This window comes from Ostrinia nubilalis, chromosome 16, assembly GCF_963855985.1.
Source record: "Ostrinia nubilalis chromosome 16, ilOstNubi1.1, whole genome shotgun sequence".
NCBI lineage: Eukaryota > Metazoa > Arthropoda > Insecta > Lepidoptera > Crambidae > Ostrinia > Ostrinia nubilalis.
Window position 1 is genome coordinate 12473749 of NC_087103.1, and position 12544 is coordinate 12486292.

Sequence of the window (12544 nt, forward strand, 5' to 3'; positions counted from 1 at the left end):
TTACACTTTAAAAGTTCATTTGTAGAGACAGATAAATAGTAACACCACATAAAATTGATAGATAGACTCATATAAAAGCACTATTTAGGCGCTGTTGTTAACTAATCATGACGTTTTTGACTTGCCAAGGTATCAAAGTGGTACGACAAACTCGCTCTCTCATATCCAATGTAACCACATCCTTATTGTAAGCGTTTACGCGCGCTGCCCCAAAGCTTCGATCAGCCATTGTGACGTGCGTTATGGTCAGCCATGGCTCGGCCGTTACACTGATTTAATAGTGAATTACCGTAAATTAGTTTGTGGTTTACAAGCGGCTGTGCGAACAGTGGTGGGGATGGAGTGGTTAAAATTTAAAAATTAAAATTGAACGATGTGATTTGTGATGCAAAAATGAAACTGTAATAAACAATAAACCATAGACGGTCATGTAAAGAAAAAAACTTTTATGGAATTATCATAATTGGCATTAGGAACGAAGGACTCATATCAAACTATGCAATTATTCTTATTGTAACCTAAGTGAAAACTATATCCTAACGCTATATTAAATATTTTATGATTTTTATCTTAGTTAATTTTATAAATAAAAGACTAAAGTCGAGCAACTTAGATAGCAATTATTAATCCCATAAAAAGTATATCAAATTAAAGATCTTTATCATCGTATATTAATTATGTGATGAATCCATAATCCTGAGCATATTTGGAAAATTGCTGACGAGAAAATGATAAGTTATAACTCAGAATGTGGGAGCAATCAGTCAGTTGGATAACTATTCGAAATGAGATATAAGTTAGCACATAATATCCATTCCCTGCTACACGTGTATCACGTTAATTCTGACGCTTATGTAAATCATACGACGTCGAAACAGTTTTTTGGAGTTATTCGAAATATTTTATTCGCTTATTGGATCTGAAGCTGACATACACACTTTTATTGCTGAATCATGTAAGTTAATTTTCAATATATTTTCCAGTGTTTAAAATACTTGATGTGTTATTCAGGCTGTAGTCTTATCTAAATGGTTTTGTGATCGACGGGAAATCCACAACCCGACCTAGAGCTTTATATTGTAAAGTAAGAGTGTCTGAATTCCTATGATCCCTCCTGAAATCGAAGCTAGGGCCTCCGATTAATACGTTTACCACTAATAAACGTATTGTCAGTCATATTTAGTTGAACGATGCATCTACACAGATATTATGACAAATCCGTAGTTAGAACATTGTTTAATACTTACTATATTATGTATAACAAAAGATTTCCGTATGGAATTTTGACCCAGATCTTTGGATTTGTGACGCATACACAGTCAAATGAAAAACATAATTTGACTCAATCACTATCACACAGATGATAGTTAATCAATTCTAACCGTTGCATATTATGTACATTGTTGTGATAATGCAAAATGCTATCAACTTCACTATCACTAATACTATTTACTGTCAGCCGTTTTGGTGTAGTGGTTCAGAACGGACTACTATGCCGAGAGGTCCCGGGTTCGATTCCCGGGCGGGCAGAAATTGAAATGATGGATTTCAATTTCTGTGACGGGTATGTATAATATGTATGTATGCATTTAAAAAAGTATGTAACTAGTATAGCCGTTAAGCTAGCACCCATAACACAAGCATTAAGTTGCTTACTTTGAGGCTAACTGGCGCTGTGTGAAATTGTCCAAAGATTTATTTATTTGCCTTTTCTTTTCAGGGTAATAATTGTGTTGATGTTATGTCTCTTCGCAACTCCTGTTTACTTAGAAACGTTTCCGATTAAAAATGAAGAGGAATTCCGAACGAAACGGCAACTAAACTCTTTACCCTTAATTTATCCTTATGGAGCTACATACAAGGTAAATAATCTGTCATGTAATTTTAGGTATTTAATTTAAAAGCTAGGTTGTTTAGGAAACTAATTGAATTCATGCTTATTTCTTTGTAATGTAACCGTCCCATAAGGGCTATCTTTTTATAGCTACCATGATTATGGCTGGATTGCATCACCTTAACTTTAACCGTAACTGTAACCGGTGTTTTTGTATGGAGTTTGACAGACTTTTGACGTTGTTAAAGTTAAATTGAACCATTAGGAGGACCGACGATCTGGTGAAGGTCGCGGGAGGTGCCTGGATGCGGGCGGCGCAGGACCGGTCGTGTGGAAATCCTTGGGGGACGCCTTTGTCCAGTGGACGTTATTTGTCTGAAACGAACTAGTGAAAGATAACCTTCGGCAGGCAACACTTCAAAACCAACCATTTACTTTAGCAAAACGTACGTAATAATACATACGTAAATAGCAACAGGGGTGATAAGTCAAGACACAACATCAGCAACTAAACATAATTATGTAGACTTTTCTTAACTGGTGGGGTGACCGGTCACCCCTGTTGCCTTCCGAAGGTTAAAGTAAGATTGTGCAACCCAGGCTTACGTTTTCATTCATCCATTTAGCCAGCATCGCTATAAGTCAACAGACTTTGGACCTCTAAGTGCTTGTTCACGTTGACTCGCGGGCGCGGTGGCGGGCGCGGTGACGAAATATCAAACATATGTAGTGATTCCAAGTGTTCACGTACGAAACGCAGGTGCGGTCTAACTAGCGGGCAAGCTAGCGACTGGTGCGCGCGGAGCGCTCGCGGTAATTTCAACGCGAGAAGATGTTTGTGTGTGTTCATGTCAAACTAGCGGCGGCGCGCGCGTTTCACTCGCGACGTCAGGTAAGTTCAACCAGTTTGAACTTGTCGCTAGAAACGATAGTACGTCACACTCGCGCGAACGCCTGGTGGTTAATGTGAACACGAGCTCGCAACGTTTCCCGCGCCCGCACCCGCACCCGCGCCCGCGCGTACCTACGTGAACAAGCACTAAGGCTAAGAACACACGACGCGATTTTCACCCGCGCCCGCGGCGGTTGTGGAATTGCGGTTTTATTTCAAAACTCACGGGAGCGGTTATTTGCGCGGTTATTCGCCCGCGCGAAAACCGTCGAGCGGATCCGATTACAACCGCGCCCGCTGCGGGCGAAAACCGCGTCGTGAGTTGTGCATTAGTTTTTTACATAAGTATCTGCATTCTACAGAAGCTGCGGGCCCGCAACCGCCGCGGGTGCGGGTGAAAATCGCGCCATGAGTTCTTAGCCTAATGCTCTATAATTTATGTACAATGTTCATATTTCCAGTTCATCATCGGCATCAGCTGTCCCATAGCGAACCGGGACAACATCCAAGTGGCCTTCGCTGCCAACTTCCAGTACCAGTACCTACATTTCACGAACATCTCGCAGCTGTCCCAGTATTACCCCATCAAGACGGTGTCCCGGGAACAGAGGGACGCAGATTGGCAGCATAGGAGGGACGAGCGGATCGTCTTCTATAGGTCATTGACTGAGATGCTGAATTCGTAAGTTTTGATCTAAATTATTATGTATTTAGCTGCTTTTTCATAGGTAAACTAGATCACCCCATATTTTTCAGATGTCATCAAGTTCTTTTGCAGTCATATGCCCATAGCCAGGCTTCACCCACTTGACTTTTCTTCTAAAAGTCTATAATACAATATTATATCTATACTAATATTATAAAGCTGAAGAGTTTGTTTGTTTGTTTGTTTGGTTGAACGCGCTAATCTCAGGAACTACTGGACTGATTTGAAAGAATCTTTTTATCTTGGATAGCCCGTTAGTTCCTGAAGGCTTTAGGCCAATTATATCATCACGCTAAGACCAATAGGAGCGGAGCACCAATGAAGAATGTTTCAAATCAGTGATTTTTTTTCCTTTTGAGAGCTGACGCTGCGTAAACGGTTAAAGTCTTTTTATGTAGCAGTATTATAGTTAGTGTAGCTAAACAGGTGATAGTGACAGTTATTGTACTATAAAAAACAATCAAGAATATAACATAAACAAAATTTGACAAATCGACTAGAATCTTTGTTGTCAAAGAATGGACATTGCAACTTCTATAGTGTTACTTTGATTACGAATTCAATCGTTGAAAATAATAGAAAAAGTATTTCTATCAAAGACGTGTTCCAATAGTAACACTTTATAGCGCTTCAGGCGAAGCTTTGAGAGCTTTGGGCGAAGCTGTTGATACGATTGTTTGGTTGACTAGCTGCACAAAGTTTGCTGCGAAAGCCTTCCAAAGTACCTGTAGAATGCGGAGCTTATGCTGCGAACTCTATGCAAATAATATAAGACTCACTTTGGCATGTTAGAGGTTGGTTTTAATTATGCGTTTATTCGTTAAGTTAGTGCATTGTTTGATCAAAGCAAATCCTTAAGATATTCTTCAAGATAACTAACAAAAGGTCACAACGCATGTATACTTATATACAAATATTTAAGTGCTTCCTTTAATTTCCTCGACGCTTAAACTTGGCAAAGTCAATTCGATTGATTTTTCCCGAGGCAAATATTTTAATACTATGAGTTCTACACGTGCTTTGAAATTAGATAGGTAATAGAAAAATTTAGGTATCTTAAGTGACTTGCGAATCAGTCAACGGAACTCCAGGGTGCAGTGATTTTAGACTTTTAACCCTTTACTTTTAAGGCTGAGTTGACCATCTTACTTTAACTTTGACAAACGTCAAAAATCTGTCAAACTCCATACAAAAAGCACCGGTTATTGTTACGGTTAAAATAAGGTGGTGCAAGTCAGACTTATCTCTTCCAAAGTCACGAGTAAGCTAAATATCTGTGCAAAGTGAATGAAACCCTTCTCTATGTTTGCAAACAAAGAGGTTTTACGCATGTTGAACGAGTGCAGGATTGAATAAACCGCACAATAAACTGAAAGCTATATTTTTATTTGCAGCAAAGGCATGAATGGATACGATTGCGTGCTGCGCGCGATATGCGAGGCGGCGCAATATCCGGTCGATGAGGAGGGGCTGGTGGGGGAGATATTGCACATCATTTTAACGTAAGTTGCATTGCAGATTGCAGGCTACATACTAAATAAGAACATGCATAGAAAAAAAACATGCCTAATAATCTCTATTTTTGAAGTCGGTTAATGAAAGGTAAACTTAATGATGATGATATGAAACACCGTGTGTTAAGGCGATTAGTCCTCAATCCGCGTCAAATGGGCATTTTGTAAGGCGTACTCCTCTTTTACTGCTGGAATGAATGATCAGGTACTTATAGACCTAGCGTCTAACTGAGACAGTGCCTGGAGTATGAGGGGTGATTTTGACATATTATGACGTGACAGAGCAATCTGAAGCCTCTCTGACTAAAGACACCCTCTTGGCCGCTCCCATACCTGAAGCATTGACTCAGTTAAGCTTACAGCTATAGTCCTTATAGTAATTTAAGGAGTAAGCAGTGGGGTTTAACTGTGACGTAAAACGCTCATTAAAAGCCTTTTTGCAAAACTAGATGACTTTTATGGTTCAAGCTGAATGCGGATATCAATAATTTTCCATAACCTTTGCCACATTTCTCACGTTTCAGTCCAGATTACGGGCATACGCCCTTCGATGACGTGGACCCGCACTGGGAGGAGGCCATATCTGAGTACAAGGACGCCGCCATTGCTGGGAGGCAGATGTTCGACTGTGCCTCCATCTACGAGGGATGTCCAGAGGGCCAGGGAGTGATGGAACTCATATCTGTGCTTAGAGATGCGTGAATAAATTGTCATGATGTCACAATGGGTTGAAGTTACAGAAGGACTTTTTTAAGCCATTATTTAAGCTGAAAATGTTTGGTGTTATTGACAACTGTTAGTTCCTGCTTAAGAGTTACTATATAAAAAACTATTAATAGAAATTGATGTATTAGCAATTTTATTATTATTATTTTATTCAAAACTAGCGGCCGCCGGCGACTTCGTACGCCTGGATCCCGTTTTACCCCCTTAGGGGTGGAGTTTCGTTAAATCCTTTCTTAGCGGATGCCTACGTCATAACATCTACCTGCATGCCAAATTTCAGCCCGATCCGTCAAGTGGTTTGAGCTGTGCGTTGATAGATCACTATGTCAGTCAGTCAGTCACCTATGAGTTATGCGAAAGAACTACGTGGAAGGTCTAGGTAGCTATGTTCCATGTTAAAGGAACACAATAAGGCCAACACACACATACAACCAGTAAGTGTATTAGTTTGTTACATAAACACAATAAAAATACCGAAATGATTGCTCAATAAATTCGCTCTGAATCCAAATCTGTGCTGATTGCCCATCGGGCCCGCGGGCCCACATTGGTCCCGGTGGCAATAGAAACCGATGAATGGCCCGATCGGGCACAAAGGTGATATTTTGATCACGCACCAGTGGACCGATTTGACACAATGTCCGAAATTCGCGTTTCGAATTTTTAGCTATTTTTATTTGGAGGACTGAGTGACAATGGCACTTGGGGTGATATTTCAAGTTAGGGGTAATTCAACTCTTCTAGTTTTAGAAAATTTAAATAAGTTTACGATGGTGCATGGTGAAAGCGAGAAAAAGTTCGCTTTTCCGTAGGTACAATTAGATTAACTAAATCTTTAGCAACTTTTTGAATGAAATGGTTATTTTTGTAGGCATCTAATTCCAAGTAAATGTTGTTCAAATCATGAGTGAATCTAATAAACTTTGGCAACTATTTTAAAAATCATTCTGTATAGCACAGAAAAAAATTTGTAAGTCACTTCGTTCCTTGCTAAGAGCATGTCTAATCATAATACATATACTTAGTTTAAATTTTAAAGTAGGGGATAGAATGGCTACATTTTAAAGTACAGTTGCACGCAAAAATTATATTGTTTTTATCAAATCAAACTTCAGGAGTTGTAGTTGAGAATTACTGATCTGAACTTAGAACTCTTGTCTTAGATAGGGTATACAATTTTTCAAAGGGAAAGATATTTGCTATCATACTTGCAAAATTCTACCTACTTCGTTCGTTCGTTTGTTTCAGCCAAATGACGTCCACTGCTGGACAAAGGTCTCGTCCAAGGTTTTCCACAATGCACGGTCCCGCGCTGCCCGCATTCAGGCTCTTCCGACCTTTACCAGATCGTCGGTCCACCTAGTATGAGGCCTGCCCGACTACCTACCTACCGTTTCGGCTGCTATGCTGCAGCCGTGGTCACAAGCCGTTCCAATAAAGTTGCCTAAATACCCTTCGAAGAAAGAAAAAGTAGAGGAAAAATATATTTCCCCACCTGACTGGTACCTCTTTACAAATTCTCCCGCGTCCCAAAGTCGGATCAACTTAATGAACGACTTAACTACTTTACCCTATATGCATTCTAAGCATAACTCCGGCGTCGAGAACCAGTAGCGGTTGCATTCTAAGTCAATGTAAATATTTTGCGGGCGGATTTACACGGTGCGATACGATTGCGATACGTTTATTATAAAAAAGTCGGGCCATAGCTTCCTAATAATATTTTAACAGCATTATTGTTTTCCTAATTGGAGGTAAGATAGCTAGTTCTTCTGTGATTGAGGGTTCCGGGTGAAGCTCTCTTCCATCTTCGGTCTGATCATTAATTCCCATCATCATCATTATCTTACAGTAAGCGTACCGGAAAATGCAGCGTGGACGTCCACCCACAAGGTGGACCGACGACATCGTAAACGCTGGACGCACGCCGCTACCAACCGAGCAATATGAAAAGCATTGGGGGAGGCCTATGTTCAGCAGTGGACGTCCTATGGCTGAAATGTTAATGATGACCCTTTTCAGAAATAAAAGACAAATCATGAGTGATTCTTAATGATGACCATAGCCACTCTAGCAAGAGTGTACCAACTAGGAAGAATAAGTGACGAATAATGAGTCATCATATCGCGTGTTATAAAAGATCGTTATGGGAATGATCGGGTTGGTTGCAGAAGAAGATGCGACCTTCTGGCGACGAGCTGGTGGTTCAAACTGAGCAGCTGAAAGCCACTTAATAGTGAAAGAAAGAAAAAATGTTCATTTAATAGTGGTGGTCGTATCGGGTGTTGTAAACGGAAATTATGCTAATCATTGGTATACATGCTCCACCTATACCTAAGAATTAATTATATGAATGTGTGCTTGTAAGGCTCAAGAATTAAGAAGTTTTTCTTGGTGGTAGTAGTTATGTAGGAAAGTAAATAGCGTGTCACGCGAAAAACTCCGCATTGACTGCTTCTTCAAACTTAGTTGTATCGGCGACTAAGGATGAAAAAAATAAGCAAACATCAGGTCTGTAGGTCTGTCTGTACCTATCTGGCCGGGGTGAGGAGTAAAGGTCAAATATTTTTTATTTATTTATACTTTTGCACATAAAACTGTACAGTGGCGGACTTAATGCCAGGTGGCATTCTCTTATAATATTAAAAATATTCCATTTGCCACTCCAATTTACTAGTGACCATTGAAGGAGTCGAGCTACGACAATGCAGCATGAATGGATGGTGGTACAAACGGAAATTGTCTCCCGCCATACAGATAGATCTTGGCTTTCAGTGCTTGCCATTTGATGATCTGGCAGAATGCGGGCTCGTAGCCACTTAATCAGTCAATAGGTCGTGTCGTGCGTTGTAAACGGCCACTGGGGGAAAGATCGTCCGCACGTGACCAGCACCTATATGAGATTTACTTAATTTGCCGGCGACGTGCCGCCGTCTAAGCAAACAGCGGCCATTGTGGGACACTTTAGTTTCGCCTCTTAACGTCCTTGGGACGGTATTTATTTTTGCTCATTTACTCCGCACATATAAGTCACGGGCGCTTTTGTTTCCGATATGTTGGGACATAAGATATTGGGGTGTAGCGTGAGTAAATAAACTGCGAGAAATATTACTGAAATGAAAGTTTTTGCATTGCCTGGATCAGGTAAATAAGTTCTCGTGAATAGAACGTTTAAAATAAAAAAGAAATTCATGACCAATCTTGTATTATTAACTCTATTTTTTTACATAAATACTTATAGTTATTATATTCACAATTTGTATTGATAGGAACACATTCTCAAAAGCACTAGCAGTCTTGTTCAATTTAATAATTATGCAACTTCGTTGTGAAATATGAAGACATAAACTATTGCTTGCAGAAATAGACACTAAGACCTAGAGATGCCTATGATCCTTATTAAGTCTACAATAACGCCCGTATTCACAAACATTACTATGAGGTCTCACAGTGCGCGTGGAAGCACAGGGTGGCACACGAACCAATCAGAGAGCTCTATTCAACGCTGTGCTTTCGATTTGCTGCTTTATAAGCAAGCATCGTTTGTGAATATTGGCGTAAGTGTCAGTAGACCAAGGTTTCCGCAACATGCCACACGTTAAATTATTTTAATCATAATAATTTAATCTTAAACTTTTTAACTTAAAAGCTATAAATCCGTGTACTGAGATATGTCCAAGAAAGAGAATGGACATTTGGTATAAGTTACTAAGCAGTCTTCTTTGGTGGTGTTGTTGTGCCACTTATCGGTGTCCGACGATTGTTTCCTGCAAAATAAAGTATAATTTTAAACACTAGTACGTATGTACATTATTTCCCTTCATTAGTAAGTATTCTCAAATTATTACAACAATTCAAATTATTTATCCATCAAATCACGAGTGAATAGGCATCTTCTGCAAACTGGTTTCATCATAGATGAATCTGCTTGGTTAAAATGATGGGTGCAGGGATGTCTGTTACTCTTTCACACCGAAAGTTACTGAACGGATTTTTATGAAACTTTACAGTATTATCGTTATTAACACATCAGTTTAACATGAATGCTATACTGCACAGACGACAGGATGTCTTTAGCTAAACACTTTAGCCAATTTAGTAATTTGCAACAAAACTAAAAACCCATGCGGATAAATCTCGGGCAAAAACTAGTTTACCATAAAAAGTTGTGTACACCATTCCAGCAAACAAAAAGCGATCGTATTTAAATATTTCACGAGAACATCTAAACCAGAGCCGCACATAGTTACCTGAACACCATTTTTAAAATTTTGTGGTATATGCCCCGCGGGGCGCGCGCTTCCATCTCGCAAATGGCCCGCCGCACGCATTGGTGTCCATTCAACCCCTGCCTGGAAGCAATCAAGCATTTTTGCGTCAGTTTTCTAGTTTTGGTAATGTATTGATGGACTAAAACGTGGGTGTATGCTTTAGACACTTATGCCTGTAAATCGAGTGAAGGATTTGAGAGGTGTCGCTCTAGAAACAGATTACTGGACTAATAATACTCGATAGAGCTATTTTTTTAATTTTCCATCTCGCAAATGGCCCGCCGCACGCATTGGCGTCCATTCAACCCCTGCCTGCATTTTTGCGTGACTTTTCTAGTTTTGTTAATGTATTGATGTAGTGGAATAGTAGCTGGGATAAGGGATTGTTTTTAAGGCTTTAAAAGTTTATGATTGGCTACAGATTGAGCGAGAGGTTTTGGACTTGTGCCCAAAATACTCGATTCAAATAGAGCATGTTCTACCATTCCGTCGTCGAACTATCATATTGGTATGCAGAAGTAGCTGAAGACACCAAGTAAGTATTAATCAGCAAAAGAATTCGTGTAAATAAACATAACTTAGATAAAATATTTATTTTCTCTTGATACTTATGACCTGTTTAATATTTATGGCAACATCACTGTGGTTCTTTACAAGTTAAAAATTAAACGATTACTGCGACAGGCTCTTTGTTTAGGTACGAGGCAGTGCCTCTATGAGGAATATTATGAGACAAAGAAACTCGTGGCAACAAATATTGATAAATTGTCAAATTAAATAAATAAATACCTGTCAAGTAAGTGCTCCAAGTGGTTATAAACGCTTCGCCTAGAGAAGTGTTTGTAAGGATGAAAGGTATCAGGAGGCGCGTCCCAGTTCATACGGAACCCTAGTGCTTGGGCGAATATCTGGGTCCATGGCACCATGTTAGCTTTGAAGTTGAGACGGAGCTGCGGATAAAGGTGTCAAATTCTTAAAAACTTTTAATCAATTTCCAAGAAAAAAGAAGATAATATTTGAAAATGTCTACCTTTTTTAAATCAGCTTTTTATAAGACAGTGTTGCTAACAACCATTGTAATGAAATGAAAGTTTTAAATATAAGCCTTTTTGTCTCTACATAAGCTTGTACCTTATATCATAAGTAGAGCCGACAAAAAGTCTTATGCCCGTTTTCACCATCAATCCCTAATTTTTAAGTGACCCATATGAAAACGAAATTCCTGTTATGTGTTACCTAAAATTTTCATCTCATTAGAAAGACTCCGATCCAGACAAGAAAGTACTTCTTAGTAAGAGTTTCTTATACTCTTTTTCATCTTTCTATCACGACGCATTCATCTGACTATACTAACTATAACATCAATAATACCAAATTAAAGATCTACTTACAAAAAACTTCGTTTTATTCTTGAAGCTCAAGTATCTCCTCTGTCTAACATGGTTATTCGTTTTCTCTTCGTTGGCATCCCCCGATTCAATTAAAATGAAAACAATCAAACTAATGTAGCACAGCAACACTAATTGGAATATTTTGTTCATATCTACATCAAGTGCGTTGGTTGTTGTTGTGATCTGATTTTTTTCCCATGGCAATAGATCTGAAATAATTAAATACCTCGTTAAAATAGGCTAGTATCCTAAACATTCTAATAGAACTACCATTTTAATATAAAAACTGCACAGTAACCAAATCAATCTAAAATGTCTGATGGATTCTCTTGCTAGATGAATTAAGATACCTAATAGCTATGTTGATAACTAAATCTTACTAATATTATAATGGATATCTGGATGTTAACATGTTTGTTACTCTTTCACGCAAAAACTTATAAACGGATTTTGATGAAACTATACAGTATTATTGTTTATAATCCAGAATAACATATAGGCTATAATTTATGACAAATTTCACGCGGGTGAAGCCGCGGATAAAAGCTAGTAGATAACACTTGATGCCACAGCTTTAGGACAATCCAATAAGACAACAAAATTGGCAAAATCACTAAGGCTGGGTTGCACTATCTTACTTTAATTTTGACAAACGTCAAAAATCTGTCAAACTCCATACAAAAACACTGGTTATTGTTGTACCTAGTTACGGTCAAAGTTAGGTGATTCGACTCAGCCAAAGATTCACGGAAGAAACAATAGGTACGTACCAGGAGTAATGTAATTTCGGCGAAAAATTTCTGTGTCAACAAAATATGGATGAATAGAGTAAAAACCTAAATATCAGTTCACAGTTAAGTCTCTTAAATCCAAAAAACGGCACTAATTTTACAAATACCTGACACGTTTCCGACCGTAATGAATTTCGGATACTGGTCAGAAAACGATATGAACCAAAACTGATATTTCAGAAAATGTAGGCCCTGTTTGGATTTGCAATTTGTATGCCAACCACGATGACCTGATCCAGTTAAAATTTTTGAACTCTTTAGGTATGTGTGGCAGATTTTATACAGGGTGTTCTGAAGACCTTACGTGTAAACCCAACAATAATTGTCAGGTAAGTGCGTTTTTATGAGAATAAAGAGTCTTTATACCAATATTGAGTAATGCTTCAAAAAAGTGTTTTTAGTGCAAAATCGATGGCTCC

General features: G+C 38.8%; 2 protein-coding genes across 2 annotated transcripts; one reads left to right on the plus strand and one right to left on the minus strand.

Annotated features, from left to right (window-relative positions):
- The first annotated feature begins 605 nt into the window (after positions 1 to 605).
- Positions 606 to 5787, plus strand: LOC135079167 (uncharacterized). Its single transcript, XM_063973754.1, has 5 exons — positions 606 to 955; positions 1721 to 1862; positions 3188 to 3408; positions 4827 to 4934; positions 5471 to 5787. Coding segments are annotated over exons 1-5 (651 nt in total). The 5' UTR covers positions 606 to 953; the 3' UTR covers positions 5649 to 5787.
- A 3138-nt stretch (positions 5788 to 8925) lies between these two features.
- Positions 8926 to 12257, minus strand: LOC135079168 (uncharacterized). Its single transcript, XM_063973755.1, has 5 exons — positions 12105 to 12257; positions 11335 to 11543; positions 10733 to 10893; positions 9923 to 10024; positions 8926 to 9439 (listed from the first exon to the last, which is right to left on the minus strand). The coding sequence occupies exons 2-5, from the start codon at positions 11482 to 11484 to the stop codon at positions 9322 to 9324; spliced, it is 531 nt and encodes a 176-aa protein (XP_063829825.1). The 5' UTR covers positions 11485 to 11543; positions 12105 to 12257; the 3' UTR covers positions 8926 to 9321.
- Positions 12258 to 12544: the final 287 nt, after the last annotated feature.

Bases quoted from the DNA above. Each gene is read 5' to 3' on its own strand.
- LOC135079167 (XM_063973754.1), top strand. The intron at 3,409-4,826 runs GTAAGTTTTGAT...TTTTATTTGCAG, and splicing joins TTGACTGAGATGCTGAATTC to CAAAGGCATGAATGGATACG. The intron at 4,935-5,470 runs GTAAGTTGCATT...CTCACGTTTCAG, and splicing joins ATATTGCACATCATTTTAAC to TCCAGATTACGGGCATACGC.
- LOC135079168 (XM_063973755.1), bottom strand. From the start codon at position 11,484: ATGAACAAAATATTCCAATTAGTGTTGCTGTGCTACATTAGTTTGATT. The intron at 10,894-11,334 runs GTAAGTAGATCT...CTTTATCCGCAG, and splicing joins AGAATAAAACGAAGTTTTTT to CTCCGTCTCAACTTCAAAGC. The intron at 9,440-9,922 runs GTAACTATGTGC...TTTATTTTGCAG, and splicing joins ATTTTAAAAATGGTGTTCAG to GAAACAATCGTCGGACACCG.